This window comes from Protopterus annectens, chromosome 6.part1, assembly GCF_019279795.1.
Source record: "Protopterus annectens isolate FY-2018-M chromosome 6.part1, PAN1.0, whole genome shotgun sequence".
Classification (NCBI taxonomy): Eukaryota; Metazoa; Chordata; order Ceratodontiformes; family Protopteridae; genus Protopterus; species Protopterus annectens.
Window position 1 is genome coordinate 72380477 of NC_056738.1, and position 26277 is coordinate 72406753.

Sequence of the window (26277 nt, forward strand, 5' to 3'; positions counted from 1 at the left end):
TGGCCCCTGAAAAGAGTTCCAGTCCCACAGATCCCTGTGGCTCACTCTCCAATCCACTGAAAAAGTTGAAGGTTATAAACCATTTCAGAAAGTGGATCTTTGCATCCTCCAACTTTGCATTAGGATGCTTAGCTAGTAGGCACATGTGATGAGATTCCAGCGTGCAATTCGTAATGAAGGTGTCTGAGATGCTGGAGAATGTGTCAAGCAGAGAGCTTAGAGAGATGCTCCTAACTGATATTTGTGTTTTCCACCTTGAGCAGCCTCACCATGATCCGTGGTTACAGTGAGGTGGATAGTGCAACTCCTATCATATCTGGTTTCTTCTTGCAAAATTTGCAGAGAATTTCAGGATGGTCTTCTTTAATATCCCATTCAGTGGTTCTGACATGTTCATAATGATTAAGGAAAAATTGGAGGAAGGCAAAAAGGAAGAAAAAATTCTTGGACTTGTGGGAGTTAAATTTATGACTGTCCATCACCATTTTTTTCAAGGATGCAGAAGAGTCCACTACAGATGAGGTTTAGCTGTGGCCACTGGCAACAAAACCAGCAGATGTGAAAAAAACATCATGGACTCTGTTGTGGTTTCTGTGGTAGTCAGATCCAAAATGTAGGAATTCCCACCAAAACCAGGAGGTTCTGCAGTCCCTATTCCAAAGGATATTATCATATTCCCTGAGGCCTTGCCCATCTGCTCCACTTTGCAAACCATTGAAGGTTGTATTTCTCTCTGTCTGCCAGCATGAGATGCAATCATGATTGAAAGGTAGATGTTGGGCATATTATCTAGATGCTATGTAATACAATTTCTGTTCCAACACCTGATGCACTCCTTTCCTTATCCTGACTTCCTGCACCCCTCAGGTTTTCTAAAAGAGGTCTCAAACCTCCTCCTAAAAGGAACCACCCAGGAGGGCCAACCAGACTAGAGAGGGTTCAGATATTACTCAAGATTAATTTAGTGTTAGAGAAGACCAAGGATATTGACCCATTGTAGACTTGATCACTATCACTCCATTCATACTGTGTCAAACATTCCAGATAGTCACTGTGTGGTAGACTCATCCTTGTTTGTGAAGGGGAGATTGGATGTGCTGTTTAGACTGTCAAGATACCTACTGACACATAAAGATCACCATGGAATCCAGCCTCTATGCTGCCTCAAACTGTTTGAAAAATTCACATCTGTAGTTTTAGGGAAACTGAGGCTGTAAGGAGTCAAGGTCTTTCCATATCTAGATGACTGTCTTCTGGATATATGAACCTCATAGAAGCTAATACCTTCCTGGGAGTCCTTTCTCAAACAGTTCCTCTTATTGAGGATCATGGGAAGCTTTGTCATGTTTCCTCTGCCTTCCACACAGATAGTAATATTCATAAATTGCTGGATGGATACCCTTATTTGTAAGGCCAGTATTCACTGATATAAAGCTACTCGCGTTATTTGGATAGTATCCAAAATTTATCATTCCAAAACAGTATCAGTGGGTCATGGGAGACGATATTTTTCCTAGTACTGTTGACATGGTAGGACAGGTGAAGCCTCCGGTAAATTGTGCAGATTTGATAGCCAGTGCTTGGACCCGACATCAGATCTGTGCAGAATTTTGCAGACATGTCAGGAGCACCTGCCATGATTGCTACTTAACTGCAGCTCTTCTCTATGTAGTCTATTTGAAATGCTCAACCACTTGGTGATAGTTACTATGGACATCTCAGCCTTAGGGTTGGGGAGGGATTTTCAAGGTAGATGGTCCAAGGTGCATGGTCACAAAGTGAGGCCAGTCTTCACATCAACATTTTGGAAAGGAAGATGGTTTTCCTCACCTTTCAGGATTTAAGATTCATTTCCTCAAGGGATAGATCCTGTACAGTGGGATAACATGGTGGTGGTGTATATCACCAAGAAAGGAGAGGACTTGCTCCTGTTCCCCTGCTCAGTTGGCAGGGAGGTTATGGAAATGGGTCATATCCTCGTATCCCTTTCTGGTTGCTGCTGACATACCTTGGAGAAACTGGATAGGTTCAGCTGAGCTTGCTGAAGTTGCAGGAGTGGCCCCTTAGCTGGGCAGTGACTAAGACATTTCTGACCACGAGGAAAGCTACACTGTGACCTGTTTGCTTCCCTGAACATTGCCAAGTGTAGCAACTTCATTTCCATGATACCACTTTTAGCACAGCAGTGAAGGGATGCTGTAGTCTAGGAGTGTCCTCTGATCATGATTAGCAACACAGCTGTATCAGTGCTGTTAGTGTTAATAAGTTAAGAAAAAATGGTCCTGCACTTTATAGTATAACCCAGAGCTCCTTCAACATGAGTTGTAAAAATGCTTCTGAGTAGGACATATATGTGACTCCAAGTTAAGCCACTCTAAATAGTTTTGCAAAGCAAGGTATTACAAGCTGGATGTGGTATTTTGTTCCAAGTCTTCCTGTGGGAAATCCTTTCACTATGCCATCTTGGCATGTATGCCGGAGACACTGTTCTGGTGGCAAGGATGATGAACCAGATTTTCACTTTCAAATTATGTATTTAACATGACAATAGATCTGCATGGTTGTTAGTTATCCCCACATTTTTGCCCACCTTCTTCTGCATTGGCAGGAGGGATTTCTTTTTTTACGTTGTGTATGTTTGCATAGATTTCTTATTGTTTTCCACTTATGAGCAATCTACTACTGATCTAGAAAGTGAAGGCAGAATGCAAGGCATTCATAAGTACAGAGAAGTTTAAGCCAGGGGAACTTTAGACCAATGCCTGGTAAACTGAGAAATGTCATTTCAGTCGTGTTCTTTTGGATGAAGCATATGCCTGCAGCTGCAGTGTTACAGTAAATACTTAACTTGTGATTTTGCTCAGCTGAATGTGTCAGTCCACTCACCTGTTTTTCAAATAAATATGTAAGTATGTATTTTTCTTATTTGCTTCTCTGCTAAATTGCTTCTTTGTCTTTATTTGTCCTGGAGACTTTATGCTGAAAGCTCAACTTTAAACTTTTATTTTCAATCTGCAGTGTCTCTTTAGAACCCATTTTTTTCGCAGACCACACTTTGAGCAGTACCTTCCTTTTTGTTTCCCATAATTCTCAAATGTGGCTGTATCAGAGGTTCTGGAATAATATTGATATTTAGGAAGTACAAAGCAGTGGAAGAAGAGAGACAATAATAGTGCCAGTGCCAGTTAGAGGGCAAAACAGGAATGGCTGTCAAAAGTAAATGTGCTCAAAATGAGGAAAACATTATAAGAAGTGAAGTAAAAACCTTTTGTAAAGACATAGAGGAGCAAATGAGGACAGGTGAGAGGGAAAGCTATATAAAATGGGTGGGGTGAGAAATACAAAATAATGCAGAATGGCTACCATATAAGCACTTGCATATTCATGAAAAAAGTAAAGCTTTACATATCAGTAGAAGAGCCCAGGATAATGATGTTAATCCCTGCTCAAAAAACAGAAGTACTTGGTGGGGTGAAATCTGATGGTGTTTGCCATAGTATTCTGAGACATTTGAAGACAAGAGTCCTTAATACCTTTTATTTGAAGTATCATAAACCATTGTATAAGCATAGGGTGTCTGAAAACAGGAATGGGATAAATGTCATTAAGTTACACAAGCATGGAAGCAACATAAAGGTTAGAAACTGTAAATCTGTCAGTGTAGCCTTGTTTACAAGGGAGAATTGTAGAGTATTTCATCTGGATGCCAGTTATGCATTAAATAAAATACCAGAAATCTGTGAAGGATGTTATGGTGATGAATCGAATACAGTTGTTAGACTGGGTAACTATAGTGTTACATCAAAAGATGGCATTAAATATGGTATTCATGGTCTTTAGCAAGGTATTTTATAGTGCCACAAAACGTATCTTAGTAAACATGTTAGGAAGATGAGTGGATCTTTGAGTGCTAATGTGAGTTGGCTAGGTAGTGGACTGTAGAGGGTTACAGTAAATGGAGTTCACACTTGTGTTATGAAAGGATAATGATTAGTATTGATATCTCAGGGATCCTTCTTTGAGGTAATACAGTTAGTCCTTTTGTTTTTTTAAGCATCAGTAGAGAAAGTGTGGAAGGAAAATGTTACGTTTTGCATATGATCCATACATATCAAAATGGATATACAAAGATGACAAAAGGATAGAGGTAATAGATTAAATGAAGGGCTGAACATTGCAAAATAACACAGCTGGGAAATGTAAATCTAGGAATGTGTTACATGGCGTGCACTAGCAATAACAAAAGAGGAAAATTACCTGATCGTGTTATTATTTAAATGGTACACGCACAGTGAGAGAGAAAAAACAGTTGAGTTGTTAGAGTAAGTATTGGAATGCAGATAAAGAAGCTCGCCAGCAGGAAACAAGTTATTATGGCTTGAGTTAGTCAGTTGGTAAGACTCATTTGATGTATTGTTTTAATTTCTGAATATCACATTAGTAGAAGATGGTCACAGAATGTTACACAGCCGTGTAACAAAAGCCATATCGAAAAGAGATTAGTAAGGCTTTTAATGAATGGTGTTATATAGAAGCACAGTGGACACACTATAAGCTTTTAATGTGTCTGACTCTGTAGAGTCTAAATGGATGTTATATCAAAATTGTATATAAGAAAATGTACTTTGAGAAGTGTGGGTGAAGACTAGAATGTTCTAAAGTGGTGGTAGCTTCATAAGCAGTAAAGGTGTTTAAGAATGCATAGGTTAGGCATAAACTAGTGCTTATGAACGCTGAAAAAAAAAGTAGTACACTTTTGATTCATTACATTTTTGTAGACTTGGACTTTGATAGATTGTGTGACCCAGGTGACCCATTGCAGACAAATTTTGTGTTTTTATAACTGGTAATTGGGAATTTTTGAGCTTCTGTAATGCTGCAGCATGTTAAAGAAGTTTGTGAAGAGTTCCATTGCTTGACTACTAGCATAGCTGTTTCACAGCAGTCATTTGGGTAAGACTGTTCACAGAAGTGTGTAATATTTTGAAGGTAAGCATGTGAATAGGTTCATTGCTAAATAACAGTTTTGAAACAAAGGCTGTTAACAAACATGCTGTTATAAGTGGTAAAATAAAAAATGCTGTCAATGATATAATAGTCTAAAATTTGCTTCTTATGCACTTGTACTTGCATAAATTTGTTGTAATGCCACCCATTTTAGAAGAAAATTACTGTTTTGGTTAGTAGTATTTTTTTCTGTGCTTACTTTTTGCGGTAGGTAATTTTGAAATTACATTCATATTTTAATATGTCTGATATTTTAAGGTATTTATTCATGTGAAGTCTTGTCGTTAAGAATGTAGTTTGCTTAAAATGTTGTATTTGACTGTTTTTTATGTATTTTTTCTGTGTTTCTAACAGGATATTTTCTTCCAGGAAGACCAGGATGGTAGTCAAGGTGTGGGCAAACGTAAGAGAGTAAAATTAAGTAGCAGCACCAAAGGTAATTTAATGTAACTTTGCTATGTATCTTAAATTAATTGAAATTGCTAATAGCTTTGTGTGCCTTTGTCAGTGGTGCTGCAGAAGTAAAGTATTTGTGTGGACACTAGTCAGGTTTAGTGGCCCTAGAACTGGTCATACTTATAAACATTTATTGATTAATGGGGGGAATCTCTTTCACTGAAGATAATAACATTTTAGAGGACCACACAGAAAGAATAGTTTTGGCTGAAGTGTGTTGATATGTACATTATATTTGCTATTTCAGATGTTTCAGACACTGTTACACAACTTAAAAATGTCATTCAATTTCAGATAACCTGCTTTAATCTTTCATGACTTCACAGTCACAAGTATGCTGAAGCTTAACTCAGTAGCCAGTCCCCAAGGGCATAAAGTCTTTCTGAGCAGGATGATGTTTTTGTGTTTAATTCAGATACACACAATCACAGACTGTGTACATACCCATACCTGTGGGTAGTTTGGAGAATGACAGTTGTCCATCTTGCATTGTTGGGAGATGAAAGGGAACTGGAGAACTCAGAAAAAAAACATGCGGGTGCAAGAAGAACGTGCAAACTCTGCACAGAATGATACAGTGAAGGGTTGAGAATGGTCTGTCTGTTTTATGATGCACAGCAAATGATAATATAAACAGATGCAACATATTTATTTAAAAATAAATTGTAAAAAGTACTAGACAATTTGACCAAATCTTTAAAACTCACAGCAAGATATTATCACTATGGCAGAGCAGAAAGTCTAATCTGTTTTGTTTTTCTGGCAGCAAATTTGTACACTAGTACATTCTTCCATAGTTAACATTGTTAGATGAGATCTGACCATGCTGTTTAGATGAACTACCCCTTTTTAGATGCTCACAGAGTTATTGATCATGCTTCCATCAGCATATGTACTTGAGTTTTTTTGTCACTGTTAGCCAGTCTCATTTGGTTATTTTTTTGTAGTTCTTGTGTTTCCTTTAACTTGTAATTATTTTAGCACGGTTTAAGAATTAGAATCTGAAGAGTGAATTTCTTAGATGTGGTACTTTCCTTAACATTTAAAGGCTATTGGGAAAGATTTATAAAGGATGTGTTCTTAAAAAAATCCAACCTTAGTTCTTCATGCAAGTAAATACTAGGCATTTACATGTGTTGTTTAAAGGGTGATCGGATGTCAGTTTTCATTAATTTCTCAACTAATGGGTTTGGATCTGATCCTTGGATCCAACTAAGCCATTATGCTAACTCGTGGCCACCAAAACACTCTCAAGCTCTTTCCCTACCCATAATGCACCAACCCCTAACATCTCTCAGATCTTGTTTGCTGCTTTCGCGTGTAGAGTTGTTGAGTGGGAGATAAGTCTAATTTACATATTAACTCATACAAACAGTTTAATTGATCTTTATAGTTAAATTTATTTTGCTACTACTGATAACCTTTACTTTCTATACACCATAGAGTGTACTTTTTTTCTGCCATTGTTGGTAGGCCTAACTTATCCTTCCCTCTCTCTTTACATGTTGTGTATCTCTTTAATACTAAATGGTACTTTTTTTTACTCTTTTTTACAAATATTTTTATCCCTTCAACTTACCATCGCTGGTGTTTAGCCTTTCTCTTCTTTCTAGTTTAGGGAAAAAAATGTAGTTATTTGTTGTTGAGGTATTCTCTCCTCTTTCTCAGGATGTCCGAAAAAGGCCTAGCTGGATTTAAAAGGTACGAAAAGTGTAGGCACAAATTTCCCTTTTTTAATGCCCATAATCTTTGTGTACTGCTTTGGCTCGGAACCCTTACAACAGGAATGAAGCATCTGTTGCAGGTTTAATCCCCAAGCCCTGGCTGACAGAAAAATTGATTTTGAAAGGCTTGCTGCCATCTTCCTTCTCCACGGCCATTATTGAGACTCAACCCCCCAAACACAAAACTAGAGACCCTACAAAAAGGTCTAAACCTTCTTAATCTTCAGCCTCTTCTTCCTCAGAACCTAAAAGAGAAAAAGATTGGATCCGAAATTAGTTACAGTCCAACGTTCGTTGGATCCAATAAAATCAGTATTGGATCCTACATCCTTGTATCCGAAGCCTTTACCATAAACAGCTTATTCTCCTCATTTGGATCCAGTCCTGTCCAGAGTGTCTTCTCCTTTTCTAGAAAGGTGCTCCAAATCTCTATCCCTAGCATCTTCTCGTTCTTGCAGGAGTCTCACTGAAGCAGATGTTATCTTTCAGTTTCAGTGCTACAGGAGACATAATGTCTAGAACTAGGGAGCCTTCTGCATTGTATTGTGTTTTATTGTTTTATGTCTTCCAGCAGTTGCAAACATGTAAAGGCTATGTATTTTCAGAGAGAGATGCTAAATGCTGGCAGTTTCTACCAATGGTTGTTAAGCCTGGGAACTGAAGTCAGGTGACGAAAAGTTATGTCATGCTGCAAGTATCCCAGCAGTAATATTTGACATTAATTCTAAGAAGTCTCTAAGAGAGAGATGGCATTTTGTATTTTGTCTTTGACCTGGCAGCATCAGCTGGAAACATCCACTTACAACATCTCTCTTGCCTTGCTGTAAGTAAGTTAACTAGGGCACAGTCTTTTCTTTTAGATTCAGTAAGGAATATAGTAAAGATTGGTTTAGATATTTTCTCTTGAATCTATTTCCAAATTGACCTCTTCATTCACAAACACCAACACACTCCCCAATACCCCCCACCCTCCCCTACCAACACTTTATCCTGCACTGCTACTACTCCCTCATTTCCATCTACCAATTCTCTATCCTCTACCTCCTCTTCTACTCTAACTTTATCACCATCTTCATCACCCCCTAATTCCCACTCTTCCGACTCCCCTCTATTCTCATTAAAACATATACCCACTTCTACTATAAAGAAACTCCTTCTGAAATTGAAGCCATGTACCAACGCTCCTGATAACATCCCTTCTTACTTTCTTAGTATAGTGGCTGAAGCAATTGCCTACCCCATTAGCATTTTAATCAACCGCTCCATCCAAGAATGTATAGTACCTCAAATCTGGAAACAGGCCTTTATCATACCTTTACATAAAGGTGGCAACAATAATAATGTTACTAATTTCCGTCCCATAGCTATCCTGTCTCCCATTTCTAACTCCTAGAAAAGTGTGTCCAACTTCAACTCCTACCACATCTCTTAGATAATCACCTTATAACTCCCACACAACATGGATTCAGACCAAATCATAGCACTATGACAGCCCTCCTCTCCTTCCTTGAAACTGTAAATAAAGCCCGTGACTGTGGCCTAGTTGTTTCTACCCTACTATTTGACCTCTCTAAGGCCTTTGACACTATCTCACACAGCCTGCTTTTAACTAAACTCTCAGAACTTAACCCATCTCCCTCCTCGTTGAATTGGTTCTCCAGCTACTTATCCAATAGAAATCAAGCAGTAAAATGGAAAAAGGCCACCTCCTCATTTCTTAGTACCCCTACCGGAGTTCCCCAAGGCTCCATACTGGGTCCCCTTCTCTTCAATATATTTATAAATGATTTCCACAAATCTATCCCATTCTCAAACATCATCCAATATGCAGATGACTCAACTATTATCTGTTCTGCCACATCTATCCCCAAACTCCTAAAATTTACACAAGATGCCTTTTCTACCACAGAGCAATGGATGAAAGAAATCATCTAGCACTCAATGCCTCCAAAACCAAATTAATGATATTCACCCCCTCTAAAGTCACTCCTTTCGATACAAACACATTCTCGATTACTAGTCAAAATAACTCACCTCTAGAACTGGTGTCAGAGACCAAGTTACTTGGGGTCCAAATTGACAGCCAGCTCAAATTCAACTCCCACCTACAACTAAATATCAAAAAAACCCATCAAAAACTAGGTATGCTTTACCGACAAAATCACTACCTTACACCTGCCACTAAAATCACTCTCTCTACTTCCTTCCTTATCCCCTCCCTTCTCTATGGAGCCCCACTCCTAACTAATCTTCAGTCTTCTTTAAAAAAGCAACTTTCCTCTTGCTATAACAAAATCGCCAAATTCGCTACCAGCCATAAGTCCTCCACCCACCACTGCTCCTCTCTCCAAAAACTAAACTGGCTAGAACTACCCAATCATCTCACTTACACTCAACTAACTCTTGCCCATAAGCTCATTCTCAACCCCTCCCTCTGTCCCTCCCCACCTACCTGATAGAGTATTAAGGTCAAATAATCAAAATCTATTAGAAGTGTACAAACCTACTCATCCCCCAGGCAAAAACCTTCTATCCTATGGCCTAGCTCGCCTCTGGAACTCCCTACCACCGTCCATTCGCACCACCTCTAACCATATTACTTTCAAAATATCTCTTTACTCATATCTAGCATCCCGGTGGGAATGCTCTTGCTCCCACCCTACATAACTAACACTGGCTATTTTCATTCTCCTTCTCTTTACTCCAGCAAATTTCCTTATTATTTTCCCCTAGCGCACACATTATTATTCCTTATGGTATTTGCAAAGAATGTACTAGACTGGGCCTTTTTAAGTCCATGCTTCCTAATATGCAATGACTTTCAGTATTACTTTGTATTATTCCTTCTGTTAGTCTGTATCATCAGTATGTTTCATCACAAGTCTGTATTATTTCTAATGTTTGCTGTACTATTTGAAATTATTTGCTTTAATCTTTTACATCTGTATAATTATCATTAATAACCTGCTGTACCTAGATTATTGATAGATAGATAACCTAGATAGATTGATTCTGTATCTACATTTTTGGAGCTTTTCTCCCTAGGACTCCATTGAAAACGGGTTCATTTTGGCCCAGTGGAAAAACCAACTGCAATAAGTAAATAAATAAATCTGTTTTTCAGAATGTCCTGCAATGTTGTTTTAAATATTTCCTGTGATTTTGAACTCTGATGTCACTATGAAGTCATATTTAGTATTGTGTTGTTCTTTTATTATTTATTATTAAATATATTTAAACCTATATTTGTGGTTTATATTTGTGGACATATTTAAGCTGTTAAGAGTACTTGCATATCTATTTGGTGACACTGTCCAGGCCACTCCTGATAGCATTGCTCTTGGTCAAACTACCATTTGGATTAATTGTAATATTACACAGTAAGATTGGACACCCTTTGTTAAGGGCCTTAAAGTAGCTGATAAGGGGTTCTGGTGGCAGTGATAGTTACCTTATAGTCTGGGGAGAAGGGGGAATAGCTAGTAAACCTGTGTCAGCCTTTCCCTTGTGTGTGTAAAACAAATATCCAAGTTTTGGAAGACTTGGCTTGGAACCCTGGCTAAGCACTCAACTCTATAGCTGCTCCAGTGGGGGGCGTCTTATTGGGAATCTGGAGGAAGAGGGAGAAACCAGCCCGAGATTGACTATGGTCTTTGTGTGCTCTTAAGGGAAATTGTACTTTACTGTGTGTGTGTACTTTCCCCACTGTTGCCAGTGATGAGGATTGAGGCTTCTTGATTACTGGGCCAGTGTTGGGGTATCTCACCAGCAGTCAGTGAATATTGAGAGACAGGTGTGAAAATAAAGCTGCTATATCCAGCTGTTTTCAGAATATTTTCCTGGATGATTAAACATTTTTTTGCTGAAGATAAGGCTAAGAAGGAAATAAAAAAAAAGATTATACAACAAGAGTAAACCAGCAAGCAGGAGGGGACTCTGCTTCTCATTATTCCAACAGTAGCAAAGCTCATAGAGAGACTTTGCCAGTGAAACATTTTCCAAAGTTCTGAAGGAAATGCTTGAAAGAAAATAGCACATGAACCAACTAGATTGAGTACCTTGAGCTTGAAATAGAGACTACTGGTGTTGAGAAATTGAGATGATCAGAAAGGAAGCCAGCAACATTGTGAATAATTTGCAGACTGTGACACATCAGCCTGTTGTATATATGAGTAGACATATGAAATGTGACTTGGCAAGAAAAAGTGTCTGAGGAGGAATGAAATTTTGTTGACTGTGTTAAACAGATGGGTGCTCTGTCAAGCATTATACCCCACTTTGTCGTTAATATTTAGAAAGACACTGAAAGGAGTGAGTAACTGCAAGTAAAACAGTTTTTGTACTTAACTAATATTTGTATAAGTTGTTTAATGATGTAAATTGTATGTTATGTTGTATGGCAGTTTTGTATTGCAGTACATTCAGAGGTATTTTAAATGTTTGGTGGGGAGAGTCTTATTAGCTACTGCTGTAAATGTTAAATATATTAAAGCAAGCAATTTCATTTTCTTAGATATAAGCTGTGCAGGCTTCATACTGTAACAAGATAAGAAAAGCTGGACAGAAACAAAGTTAATGTATAGTTCTGATCTTGGCCTGCAGGGGTGGGGGTGTGGTTTAGCAGTATGTTAACCACATTAGATGCCTTAAGACAATGATTTTCCTGTTTTTACAGGGGCAATTGCTATATTGATGTCTTTAGTTTAAGCAATAGACATTTTGAAGTGAATATACTTTGATTATAAGACAAAGTGATAAACTGTGTGAAACTGATGCGGTTCTTGCATTTGCAGTTATTAGCTTTTTTTCTATAAGCAGATGCTCTGAGTGGGAGACCAGAAGTCTTCAGGTGCAGGCAGTTAGCCATGGGAAATCTTAACTGTGTGTTCTGGGTGAAATTTAAAAAAGATTTGTTCATGTATCTGCAAAGCTGCTGGCTATTTTTTCCTGTCTCATTGCTGACTGCTTTTACTTGGAGACGAGCTGTCTATAGGTGCAAGCAGTTAATCTTGAGAACGTTGAATTATCTTTGTAGAGAGAAATTTAAGAGGTACAGTGTAATTATCATGTAAAGAATACAATGTCAAGGATTTTAGTCAAAAAATAGGTAACATTTGAAATTGTTGGAAGCCAGTTATATTAGTAGTTGCCTCCCCAGCAGCCCTAGTACTTAAATGCATTTAATGTAACCGTGCACAATTTAGTTTATTTAAATGTAGATGTTAAGTTGTCTATCTCGCCTTCATTCTTGCTGGTTGGGTTTGGAGCCGATCCTTGGCTCCGACTCGGCCATCTACTAAAGCTCGAGAGCTATTTATTGGCTCGAGGCCTCCCCTTATCCCACAGTGCTTGGCGCTAGATACCCGATCTCGTTTGCCGCTTCAGCTACGAGGTTGCGTTTTTACTGGCTCAGGTCGTATTGATCCTCTTTTTTGTATTACTAGCTAATATTTACCTTGTATTTTTCTTAGATATAGATTGTTTTTCCCTTGTAGTGTAGTTAGACTGTGTATCCCCTAGTTTGTCCCACTAAGGAAACTCATTTTTCTGTTAGAGAGTTTCTACCCCCCCCTGTTTCTCTCTATTAGTGGCTAAACCCCACCATTGTTGTACCTATAGGAGTAGTGTTTAGCCTTGTAGTATTTGTATATTTTTATTAAGGATAGTTGTTAAGTGTGTGTGATAGTTTTTTGTGGTTATTATTGTTAGCTTAACTAGTGCAGGTGTGTGAGTATTTCTGTGTGCCTTGTTTAAGCACTAGTTTAATTTTGCTCTCTTTAGTATCCCCGGGCCAGTATGTCCAAGGATAGTAAAGTTTCAGGCTTCAAGAAGTGTGACTCGTGCTGTCAGAAGATGTCTCTGACAGGATGGTCACACTTCTTGTGTTTATTGCTTTGGTTCCCTACACCTGCAGGACTCCTGCTCGGTCTGTCATGTCTTCAGCCCGAGAGTCCTGCAGGAGCATAGGAACAAGCTTATTTTGAGAGGCTTACTTAAGCCAGAGGGAATCCCCGACGAAGCCTCAGTCGGGGAAATCCTCAAAGTCCGCCAAGCCGTCGGCTCCCAGTTCGGAGCCGTCGCCGGATGGAGCATCTGCCTCCTCTTCGTCTCCGGCTGGAGCCGACATCCCTAGACCTCAATCGGCTCCAACTTTAGTGTCGGAACCTTTGGGCCGAAAACGTTCCAGGTCCCCTTCCCTTGAATCTGTTCGTTCGGCTCCAAGGTCACTGTTGCTTCAGTCGGAACGAAGCCATAGGTCCCACTCCTCTCGGTCCTCCAGGTTATCCGATCATGACTTGGAGAGGGTGGTCAGTAGACTCCTTAAATCGCAGGCCCTGGCCAAAATGTTAACCAGCCCTTCTCAACAGACTGTGGCTGTCCCGGAGTCTTCAGCAGTTCCTCCTCCGACTCCCCTTTTGTGTTCGGAGCCGGAGCTGGTTGGTGCTCGAATCTTGGAAACATCGGAGCCGATACCACATCTTTTGGCTCCTTCGTCGGCTCCAATCTCTTCATTGGTTCCTTCCTTGGAGGGATCTTGGCGCCAGGACTCCCTTGTCGGCTCCAAGGGGGCATGTGGCATCGGACACTTGTCCGACCCCGTTCTCCCTCTCGGGGCTTCAGCACAGGTGAGCTTAGCCCCATCCACCTCGGAGCCTTCCCTCTTGCAGGGGTTCACGTCTCTTCGGAGTGGGGACCCTCTGCTCTGCCTGATAGGGGCGCCTTCGAGGTCATGAGGAGCATGCTGACTCCTGAGTCGGCTCCTCGATCGGCCCCTTCCCCCATGGTGCCTGCATCGGTCTCTGTCCACCGTCCTGACCCCAAGCGTGGAGAAGAGACTCTCCAGGTCACCCCATTGGGTGTATCTTCCTCTTCCGAGGCCTCCCCTGATCATTCAGAGGAGCCCCCTCGGAAGAGAAAATGTAAGAGGAAACATGTTGACTCCCCCGAGTCAGTCACGTCTGATACTGACTTGGAGGATTCGGAAGGGTCCCCAAGATCCCCCTCTGAGGATGTCTGTTTTTCAGACATCCTAGAAATCCTTAAGCAGAGGGGGAACTGGACTGCCCTTAACCCTTCCGAGGACAAGTCTGTATACCTGGACGCGTTTGGTTCTTGCCCTTCCACCTCCTGGGTGTCTCCACCCTTCGACCAGTTCATGGAAGTAGTGGCTCGAAGGGCGTGGTCAGCCATGGACACAGTGGAACCAACTCCCCGCAGGCCAACTAAGTTCATTACAGCCCCACCCAACAAACAATTTTTGACAAAAGGTGTCCCCTTTGATGCCATGGTTGTGGCAGCAGCCACTAAGGAGGAGCTGGCTGACCCCTTCGGTGCCTGTCCATCCACTTAATAAAGAGTCTAGGACAATGGACAGGTACGGGAAGTGGATGTTTTCCTCAGCGACCTTTTCCATGCGGTCGCTGAATTATCTGTGCCATTTCACCCGCCTTCAAAGGGATCTTCTCAAGGAACTGGGTGATACCCTTCAGGATCCATCAGCTGCAGGGGCTCAGGATAAGATTAACTCCCAGCTGGGGACCCTTAACTCTATCGTCAACTCCTCCATGCGGCTCATTTCTTATGCAGCCGATGGGGCGAGTAGGGCCGCAGGTACAGGCATGGCTTTGAGAAGACATGCCTGGATGCGGTTATGTAACTTTGCTGACCCCTTTAAGGCGTCCTTCACCAATACCCCCTTCGATGGTTCGGCTCTGTTTGGACCACAGGTGAAGGATACCCTTACCAGGTGTGAGCGGGAAGGCACGACTCTCTCTGCAGTGGGAGTCCGTTTTTCTTCTCCCTCTAGACCATACCCTAAGGGTCAGAACAGTGGGGAAAATGTGGTTTCGGAAACCCCAGGGAGTCGTGCCTGACGCACGTGGCGAGTTTCCCTCCAGGGGCAGGGGAGGGAACAATAATAGATGCCGCCCGAGGGGCAGAGGGGGTCTGCAAAATCAGGGTAGCAGAGAATCTTTCTCTGACAAATCCTTTCAGCACCCCTGAGGGGCTGCCTGACTGTCCACCTTCGGAGGCAGTCGGGGGAAGATTGTCACTGTATCCAGAAGACTGGCAACTCCTCACACAAGACAAATGGGTATGGTCCATCATATCCGAGGGTTACAAAATCCCCTTTGTCCACACCCCTGCACAAACAATCAAGTCCCTTCCAGATGTTCCACCTAGTCTAAGGGAACAAGCAGTACCAGAAATTTCAAAACTGCTAGAAAAAAGGGCCATCCAGCCAGTCCCAGCAGACCAGCAATGTTCCGGAATTTACTCCAAGTTCTTTTTGATACCAAAAAAGACAGGGGACTGGAGACCCATTTTGGATCTCAGCAGGTTAAACAAATCTGTTCAAAGAACGAAGTTCCGGATGGTCACGCTTCAGTCCATTCTACCCTTTTTGGGTCAGGACAATTGGATGTGCTTCATAGACCTTCAGGATGCATACTACCATATCAAAATGGACAGGCGCTCCAGAAGGTTTCTCCGCTTCCGGCTGGGAGCCAGTCACTATCAATTCAGAGCCCTGCCCTTTGGTCTCACCACAGCCCCCAGGGTGTTCACCAAATGCATGGCAGTGGTTACGGCTCACCTGAGACGGCGAAGATTCCAGATGTTTCCATATCTAGACGACTGGCTCTTTACTGCTTCCACCAGGCATCAGCTACTGCGAGCCAGGGATTATACCATCCAAACTTGCTCTGAGCTAGGTATCTCAATAAATTTCGAAAAGTCTGCATTGTCGCCTTGTCGGTCTATAACCTTTATAGGCGCAAGATTAAATACAAAAGAGCTGTCTGCAAAACTTCCTCTAGACAGAGTGTCAAACATTCGCCGACATGTGCAGGTCTTACTACAGTGCAAGAGGATTCAGGCCAGATTTGTACTAGAAACCTTGGGTCTCATGGCAGCAGCAATCATACTAGTTCCCCTGGCTCGTTTCCACATGCGGATTCTTCAGTGGATGCTCTTTACCCAATGGTCTTTTCAACAACCTCTGATGTCTCGCAACATAATAATCACTCAATCATGCAAAGTCCACCTGGCTTGGTGGATGGTCTCCCCTCTACTACTCCAGGGCAGACCATTTGTTCTTCCTCCTCCTGTTGCCACGGTGACCACAAATGCCTCCCTGATTGGGTGGGGGGGCATTTTCAGGTCAGGACTGTCCAGGGCACTTGGCAACCTCTAGAGTACCACCTGCACATAAACGTCTTGGAGATGAGAGCGGTGCTTTTAGCGTTGCAAGCTCTTCAGGACTCTCTACCCACCTGGACTATTGCAATTCAAACAGACAATATGTCTGTAGTGTGGTACATCAACAAGCAGGGCGGAACCAAGTCCTATCAATTATGTCGAGAAGCACTCAGACTCTGGCAGTGGACGATCTCCTCTCAACGGTTTCTGATAGCAACGCACATCCCCGGGAAGTCCAACGTCATAGCGGACAGGCTAAGCAGAGCTGTTCTCATGTCTCACGAGTGGTCTCTCAATCAGTCAGTAGCGGACAAAATTTTCCGCAGATGGGGTCAACCTTGCTACGACCTTTTCGCAACTCCTCTCAACAGCAAGTGTGATTATTTCTTCACTCTCTTCCCCCTCCCCGGCCACTTCCCCAGAGTTCACGATTGGCCCCGGGGTCTTCTGTATGCATTTCCACATTTTCCCCTAATTCCCAAACTAATTCAGAAGGTGATCGCATTGGGATCCAGGATGATCCTCATTGCCCCTTACTGGCCTCGACAAATTTGGTTCCCATTCCTGCGTCGTCATCTGCTGGAGCAGCCTTGGAATCTAGATCCAGTGCCAGACCTCTTGGTCCATCAGTCCATCAGTCGGGCGGGCTGCACCAATCCCTTCAGTCTCTCAACCTCACGGCTTGGTTGCTCCACTTCCAACCTTAGCCAGGCTTCCACATATTTCTCAGCCGGTGCATGAAATCAGCCTTTCTTCGCACAAATCTACCACCAGGAAGACTTATGCTAGTAAGTGGAAACATTTCTCTTTCTGGGCAGAGGCTAGGAATATAGACCCCTTTACAGCCCCTGTCCATCACGTTCTAGATTTTTTAGCAGAACTTTTTCAAGATGGTTCCTCGTCTGCCACCATTAGGGTCCAATTAGCTGCTATCGCAAATTTCCACGCTGGCCTGTCAGAAACCAGCATCATGTCCCACAAACTTTGCAAGGCCTTTCTTAAAGGGACTATTTTGCTTAGGCCCCCGGTCAGAGATCCCCCGCCTCCGTGGGATTTAAACTTAATATTAGCATCCTTGATTCTCCCTCCTTTTGAACCTGCGGCTTCCTGTTCCTTAAAATTACTCTCCTAGAAGACTCTCTTTTTAGTAGCCATCACCTCAGCTAGGAGAGTTTCGGAACTTCAAGCCCTCTGTATTCGTCCTCCTTACCTTGTGTTTCACAAGGATAGAGTTTCACTCAGGACTAATCCTTCTTTTCTGCCCAAGATACCTTCTGAAACAAACCTGAATCAGGCTGTTGATCTACCTGTCTTTTTTCCTAACTATTCGAACAAAGCTGAACAAAAGTTCCACCAATTGGAAGTTCATAGGCAATTACGTTTTTATTTGGATAGGACTAAGCAAACAAGAAAATCGGACCAACTCTTCCTGACCTATGCTGAGGGCAAACAGGGCCTGCCAGTTTCTAAAGTAACCTTATCCAGGTGGTTGTCCTCTATTATTACTTTGATTTATCAGCTGAGATATAAAGAACTCCCTACTAAACCTAAAGGTCATTCCACCAGAGCATTAGCTACTTTGGTAGCTTTTCAGGCTAGACTACCAATGGAATCTATTTGTGCTGCAGCCACATGGGCCACTCCTCATACCTTCATTTCACATTATAAGTTGGATAGGGCCTCTAGGAGTAGAGCTGATTTTGGTTCCACTGTGCTCAAGAGTCTGTTCCGATGAGCCACCCAGGACTAAGGTGCTAGGGACGCTGTCCCAACCAGCAAGAATGAAGGCGAGATAGACAACTTAACATTAAGAAGTTATGTACCTACCATAACGTTCCATGTTAGTTGTCGTCTTCTCGCCTTCTTTCTTGCGTCCCACCATCCATCCCCCTAGCCTGGACAGACAGAAAAGAGTCCCTTTTTGAGGCCTTCTTCCTCTGGCTGAGTCTTATCTGGGTTACGTCCTCCTCTGTTTTAGTACTGTAGGTAAACCTTGGAGTTTGAACAGGTGTCTTAAAATTTTTCTATGGTGTTAGCTCTGCAAAATGAGATTTGGGTATCCAGCGCCAAGCATTGTGGGATAAGGGGAGGCCTCGAGCCAGTAAATATCTCTCGAGCTTTAGTAGATGGCCGAGTCAGAGCTGAGGATCGTCTCCGAACCCAACCAGCAAGAAAGAAGGCGAGAAGAAGACAACTAACATGGAACGTTATGGTAGGTACATAACTTCTTATTAATGTATTTTTTGTCAGGGCTGAAAGTTAATGTTTACTAGAAATAGTTTTCACATTTGAGAGGAGAATAGAGATAAGAAAAAAAAACAGCAGTCAAAATGGAAACATAGGCTGTAGCATGCACTTCAGCATGGGTAACCTTAATTTTAGATTAGGTAATTCGTGTGGTTGCAGTTGTTGATTTGGAACACCTGCTCCTCTCTGGAGGATTAGACTTCATTTCTTTAAAATGTCCATAGTTATGTGAGTTTGTTCTAAGTTAAAATGAGATGTGGGGGTTCTGAAAATGCATATAGTTTTGATTGTTTTCATTGAAGCAAAAAGTGTTAATGTGACATGCATTCAAATGGAGATAAGGAGAAGCAATCACATAAGAAATCAGCCTGCCAAACAGAGTGTCTATGTAAGCCAAAAGTTGAAGATACACATTCGAAGGAACTGTTATGTATAATACAGGAGAATAATGCATTTCTATCATAGTGCCTACTTTGTCCATATTATGGAAAGTGAATGGGCTTTGTAGGTATAGACAAAATGAAATGAAGGATGCAGATAATATTGGATGATATATATTTAGACAGAAATGACCATGTGAATTTCAGAAAGAAAAGATTTTAGGATGGATTCAGCAGAATACTGGGGACAAAGGAAATGGGGACTAATAATATGGATTGTTAGATGGTTTCTGATAATGACATGCATGGAAAAAAAGTGGTAAATATTTGGTGGTAAGGTGTTATTGGGAGGGAAGGAAGATTATGCAGGGAGGCATTTATATTGCAAGAAAACTACTATATGGAGCTTAAGAAATTTTGGAGAGAAATGGTCTTCGTTTCACAGTAAATATTATTTATGGGTGAGGGCTGAACTTTATGTACTCAGTCCCCAGTCTTAACTGATGTCAGCAGCTGTTTTAAGAAATGTGACAAGAGTCATGGAACTTTTCTCCACCAACTTTGTTGCAGAGAGGAGGAGAAAGTGTATTGGTTAACATAGCTGACCACATCTTTTTAAGTAAAAGTTAATGATTTAATCTTCTGTAAGGTGTAGAGAATAATTGCTAATTTGTCATACTCTGGGATTATGGTATTGATGAAGTGAATTTTTGCTCCTGTGTAACAGATCCAGAGGCATGGCACTTGAGCATAAATGGAGAAATGTAATGCAGTTTCAGTGTACTTATCTTAGTGTGCCTTTTTGGATAGTGGTCCACTTGTTGGAGGTATTCTTTTCTGTAAGTTCATTTTTCCAACTGTGTTTTAGTCTTAATGCCCAGCACAGAAAATGACTATTCGTTTGTTATGCCCAAAGATTACAGTTTGGTTGAAATGTTATTTTGCTACAGTGTAACAAATACAGGGGGTAGCAGTGCAGCAACAAGTGGGAAAATGTAATACACAAAGACGTGTGGATTGGGGAGGAGAAAATTCTCAACATAAATTCATGAATAGAATGTTGTACCAGCTCTGGTGTTTTGCATTTTAAGGTTAGAGGTGAAATTATGAAAGGATGTTAAGTACAAACATTTCTCTAACATTGTAGGAGAAAAAAAAACTCGCACACATCTGCCCACTGCAGACACTGAATAGCATAAAGCAAAAGCCTTCAGATCTGATGTTATCCAAGTCATCATTCATCACCATAGGGTCTAGGATCCGATATCTGATCTGAGCCTGCAACATACTACAGACTGATCCAAGGCTCTAGCGCCTCACTCTCCCATGATGCCCTGCTGCACTCTAACCCCCATATCTTGTTTGCTGTGTTTTCTGTGCAGACGCGTTTCCTTAGCTCTGGCTTAAAGATAAGTGTTTCTTCCTAATTTCTGGTAGTTTGGGGTAGTTGTTAGTGTAGTTTTTAGCGTTGGTTAGTGATCTTTTATAGTGTGTTACCTTGTAGTACCCCTATGGTTCTACTCTTTTTAGACCTTCCATGAAGGATACTTTGACCCACAGCGAGCAGGAGGGGAAAAACTTGTCTGGGGTCGGTATCAAGCAATCTACTCCCCAGAGATCCTTCTCTAAGACCCAGCGGGGAACTAGAAAGATGTGGTTCCGGAAGTCACTGTCTTCCTTCCAGGAAGCTCCTGATGACTTGTCTTCCAGAGGTAGGGGGAGAGGTTTCAGTGACTGATGCCACCCTGTCTACGTCAGTTGTTGAGGCCTCCCATCCTTTCCAGGGTCAGCCCTCCCGTTTGAGCCTTAAGGGGTTTCTCTCCCCTCTGGGAGTCCCTGCCTGTTCCAAGTCTTCCCCACAGCCCACCATGGAAGAGGTACATCATAAGAGGAGGCACTTGGACTCCCCTGTGGAGTCTCTCACTGAGAACATGGACCTTAATGAAGGAGATGGGTCCCTGTGATCTTCGCCCGACGATGTCTTCTTTGGGAAATCCTTGAAATCTTGAAGCAGAAGGGCAGGTGGTCTCCCCAACCCCCATCTTTGGAGGAGTCAGTGTTTCTGAAGGTTTTCAGGATGGGCCTATCTACTTCCTAGGTGTCCCTCCTACTGACTAGTTAGTAGATTTGATCACCAGGAGGGCCCAGAAGGAACCCAACACAGTGGAGCCAGTTCCAAAAAGAGTAGACAAATTTCTTAGCCCTCCTGCGAACCATTCTTTCTGGAGCAAAGTTGTCCCAGTTGATGCCATTGTGGTTGCTGCCACCACTAAGAAGGAGCTGGCAAAGCAGAGCTCCGCAGTCCATCCCCTGAAAAGAGAGTCCTGGGTGATGGACGATTTTAGGAAGCATGTGTATGACTCTGCTACTTTTGGGCTGAGAGGAGTTAATTACTTGGCACATTTTACACGCCTCTAAAGGGATTTGCTCCAAGAACTTTCCACTTCCCTGTTGCCGGCGGAGGACCTCAAGAAGGTGTCTCCCAAGCTATCCACTCTGACTTCCCTCACAAATTCCTTGATGAAGTTAATTTCCAATGATGTGGAAGCTGTCTCTCAGGCAGCAGGTACCGGCATTGCTGTGAGGCGTCATCCTTGGTTATGTTTATGCTAGTTTGCAGAACCCTTCAAGGCGTCCTTTACCAACGCTCCCTTCTGGAGGCAGCCAAGGGTTGCATTTCCGTATACCCACTAGCCTGCACAAATATCACTTCTTATCAGTGGGTGTTAAATATCCTTTCCAGGGGCTATTTCATTCCCTTTTTGGCACCCCCTCCAGTGAGAAGTTACCTCCCTAGCGTTCCACCCAGTCAGAGGGAGTTGGCCTTCAAAGAAGTTCAATAACTTCTAAAAAGAGTCGTCCAAGAGGTTCCAGCAGGACAAAGAGGATCTGGTATTTATTCTTGCTTCATTTTAGTGCCAAAAAAAAAGATGGGGGACCTATATCCTATTTTGGATCTTGGCGAGCTCAGTTTTTCAGTCAAGAAGTCAAAGTTCTGGGTGGTCACTGCTCAGTGTATTCTGTCGCTCTTACGCAAGGATGATTGGATGCGTTTAGTAAATCTCCAGGACGTCTACTATCACATCAAGATAGACACGTGATCCAGGAGACATCTTCGCTTTCAGCTAGGGACCAATCATTAAAGTTCAGAGACCTACCCTTCGGTCTCACCACAGCCCCCTGGTTGTTACCAAATGTATAGCAGTGGTAGCAGCTCACCTGTGGTTTCAGGAGTTTCAGGTCTTTCTGTACCTCAACGATTGGCTCCTCATAGCACCTTTGAGACATTGCCTGCTACAAGTGATCTATTATGTTCTTCCCCTCTTCCATCAGTTGGGGATCACTGTCAATCTTTTGAAATCCAGTCTGGTCCCCAGACAGCAGTTGGAATTCATAGGTTTTCGGTTAGACTCCATTTCAGAGATTGCAGTGTTACCTCTACACTGGGTTCAGTTGATCTGCGAACAGGTCACGCAGATCTTAGACCTGTTTTGACCCCCGGTTCACCTTGGATCCATGGCCATTCACCTCATTCCTCTTGGCAAGGTACCACATGCAAGTGTTGCAGTGGAACTTAGCAGTTCAGTGGTCAGCTGTGATGTTCATGTTTCACTGTTGCAGTCATCACATTTGGGTTATCTGCTTGCAGTAGCTCTCAGTTGGCCTGATTATCAAAGTCTTGGGTCCTGCGTCGGTTGCTGTCTCATCTTCCATGATGTCAGGTAGTCAGGGGTATAAAGCATGCAGCCGATGCCATTACACTAGTCTTTTTTGCCGTGTGGTTCCCGAAGCAGAAGCAGTTTGCAAGTGCCGGTCGTCCGACTCCTGAAATTTTCTTTTTCGAGTTTCAGAACCGAAGTCTTCAACTAAGCTAAGTGCCCCATTGGGGAAACTTTTTCTTGCTCTAAACCGATGTCAGTAAAAGTTAATAATTGTATATCTTGTGAAAGCAAATACCTCATAAAGATTTTCATTCGTACAGCATTCCTTGCTTAGGCCCTGACCACGACATACCTCGCTGTCGGTTTTGTGCCTTGTTTAAACAGCGAACTGTTTGTCGTCAATTTATTTACGCTTCCAAATATTTTGGTACTCTGTTCAATTATCCAGATATGACTTCGGTAAGCCACCCCAGTATCGACATTCCAGAAAAACGCAAAGATAAAGACAGAGACAGACCGCATAGGTCCAAAGCTGCCGACGATGCTTCTCCTAAGCTAGTCGGCAGTTCTCCTGTACTCAGTGAGGCGCTTTTGCAGCCCCTGATACCCGCTACTTCAGATTTGCAGGCCTCTACTTAGATCCATTCGGAGTCCGGTATGCTGCTAGATGCTTCTTCGACTGTGGAACCTGCGGATGTCTCTACCTTGGATGGGTCCGGAGCCACTGTGCAGGCACCAGCTTCTGAGGGTGTATTCAGGCCTACTGACTTGCATATTAAACCAACACCATCTTCTTCTTCTAGGCCTAAAACTTGATCCATGCCTAGAAAACTGAAGACAAGACCACATGGTCAGGCCTCTATGCCTAAAAAACAGATGATAAGAATGGCTGAAGACCTTATTACTCTAATCAGGGGAAGTCACCCTTCCTCCTCTAAGAGACCTAGGACTGAGTTTACTTTATGATTCTTCCGATCAGGACTCTGAAATTTCTGTTTCCTCTGATGACCAGGATTTACCCTTATCTACCTGTGAGGATTCTGATGCAGAGGACTCTATTCCCTCTGTTTCCCCTCTAGAGGATTTCTCCTTTGGTGAAACCTTGCATACTCAGAGGGAGCATTTTTGCTGGGAAAGCCAGGATTACTCTGACTCTAAAAAGAGGCTTATGGATTTCTTATTATTGCCACAACACAGGCCTTTAGCTATCCCCCCTGTACTTGACATTGTTGATGCCTTTTCGGAATCTAGCTTGGCCCCTGACTCTTTACCTCCTGCTCCCAGAAAACCTGATAAATATTACAGGGTTCCTGACTCTCACAAGTTCCTCTTTAAAAATCCTACTGCGGATCCTGAGACCATTTCACAGGGACCCAAGGGCATTAAGTCTACTGCTTCCAAAAATCCTAACCCCTCTGATAGATATTCCAGGGCACTGGATAGATGGGTTAAGAAGGTATACACCTCTGCAACTTTGGCTATTAGGGCCTTAAACTGCCACTTTCATATGTTAAAGTATCAGCAGCATATTATTGGATTGCTGAAACAGAAAATTATGTTGATTCCTGACTGTGCTGAAAATCAAGATTTACAGGATTTAATGCATTCTGCTGAACAAGTTGGAAAACATACTTTGCAATGTGGTTTTGATTCACTAGAGGCATCTTGCACGGCTGCTGTCACTGGGTCTGTACTTAGAAGGCATGCTTGGCTTAAGGAGCAATCTTTGCCAGATCATGTTAAAGCTAAATTGCTGGATGCAACCTTAAACCAAGACCACCTGTTTGGCAACAAAGCAGTAGAAGTACTTAAAAAGATGGAGGAAAAAGCTAAATCTATGCAAACTGTTACCAAGATTTTCTGCAAGTACAGCCTCCCAGATTTAGTAGGCATTGGCCCTTAAGAAAATGATCCTTTCCTGCCTCTTCCAGGCCTTCTCAGTCCAAACCCAGAACCAGCAGAACACCCAGGCTTCAGTCCCAAGGTACTCACAGGACTAAGCAGTAGGGGGGCTCCCACTTCCAAAGCAGGGAGTAGTAAGACTCCCCCTATGGTAAACTGTCTCAATGACTTACCTGTAAATCTTCCAAGCCCTGCGCATCTCACTGCTCCTTTAGGGGGAAAGATTTCCCTGCAGGCAAAAAATTGGGAACTCATTACCCAGGACAAATGGGTTTTAAATATAGTTTCCCAAGGATACAGATTCCACTTTTCACTGCTTACCAACCCCGAACGTTTGGCCAGATCTACCCCCAAATCAGTGGGCAGAGGCTCAAAAGCAAATTCTCTCTCTCTTAAGCATCAGGGCTATTCAACCTATTCCAGAAGAGGAAAGGGGACAAGGTTTCTACTCAAGACTTTTCCTGGTGCCCAGAAAAGACAACTCCTGGTGTCCTATCCTGGACCTCTTTATCCTAAACACTTTTTTGGTGATCCCAAAATTCAAGATGTTAACTCTTCACCAGCTGCTTCCTGTGCTAGTCAAGGATGCCTGGTTGGCAGCACTGGATTTAAAGGAAGCCTACCTGCACATCCCAATAAGGGAGTCTTGCAGAAGATACCTACTTCAAAGCAGGCTACATGCACTGTCATTTCTCTGCACTTCCCTTTGGCTTATCTACTTCGCCCAGGGTATTTGCAAAGTTCCTAGCTCCAGTCATTGCATTTTGCAGGCAAAGAAATATCCAAATATATCCATACCTGGATGATTGTCTAATTCAGGCAGAAAGCCAGAACATACTAATGAATCATCTGGCGTTTGTACAAAAATTGCTAACTTCTCTGGGGTACACCATAAATGAAAATAAATCACATGTTGTACCCTGCCAACAAATTGTATTCCTGGGAGCAAGCTTGAACACAGCTTCCCAGATGGTTTTCCTCATGCCAGAGAAACAAGTTCATTTGGCAGTCTACTGGCCACAAAGACCCAGCTATCTGCAAGGAAAATACTGCAAGCCCTGGAGCTCATGGCCTCCTGCATTCTTCTGATTCCATATGCAAGACTGCATATGAGGAAACTACAATGGTATCTAAAAAGTCTATGGTGTCAACATTCTCAGGATCTAGAAGCAATGATTCCTATTATACCTTGTCTAAAGATAGAGTTCCTTTAGTGGGCAGAGGCCTGCCACCAAAACAAGGGACTGCCATTCACTCTACCCCCTGCTGCACAAACCCTAACAACAGATGCATCAGACTATGCATGGGGGGGCTCATTTGGCAGGGAAGTGCATTCAGGGCAAATGGAACCCAAGTCAAATGCACCTGCATATCAATCAAAAAGAAATGTTAGCTGTACAGACTGCTGTGACAGCCTTCAAGGACCACATTCTTCCAGGGCAACTAATGGTAAAGACGGGCAACACCACTGTTATGTGGTACATAAGCAGGGGGAACCCACTCATACCCTCTCTGTAGACTAGCAATAGGTTCATAGGTAGGTACTAGGCTATTGGCCCAAGGGCCTACGTAAGCCTAGCCAACAAGGTTCCCTGGCTTATGCCACCCAAAAAAGTTATTTTCCTGTACCACTGTCGAGCAGAGACACAGAAGTGATCCGCCAGGGTGTATTTCCTATTTCCCATCCACCCATCAAGA

At 42.6% G+C, this 26277-nt stretch overlaps 1 protein-coding gene across 4 annotated transcripts in view; it reads left to right on the plus strand.

Moving 5' to 3' along the window:
* UBR3 (ubiquitin protein ligase E3 component n-recognin 3) overlaps positions 1 to 26277 on the plus strand; it is a 4226407-nt gene that overhangs the window by 897863 nt on the left and 3302267 nt on the right. For all 4 annotated transcript variants that reach the window (XM_044075499.1, XM_044075501.1, XM_044075502.1 and 1 more), the window contains exon 6: positions 5362 to 5443. In XM_044075499.1, coding sequence (XP_043931434.1) covers positions 5362 to 5443 — 82 coding nt within the window. The remainder of the gene's footprint in view (positions 1 to 5361; positions 5444 to 26277) is intronic.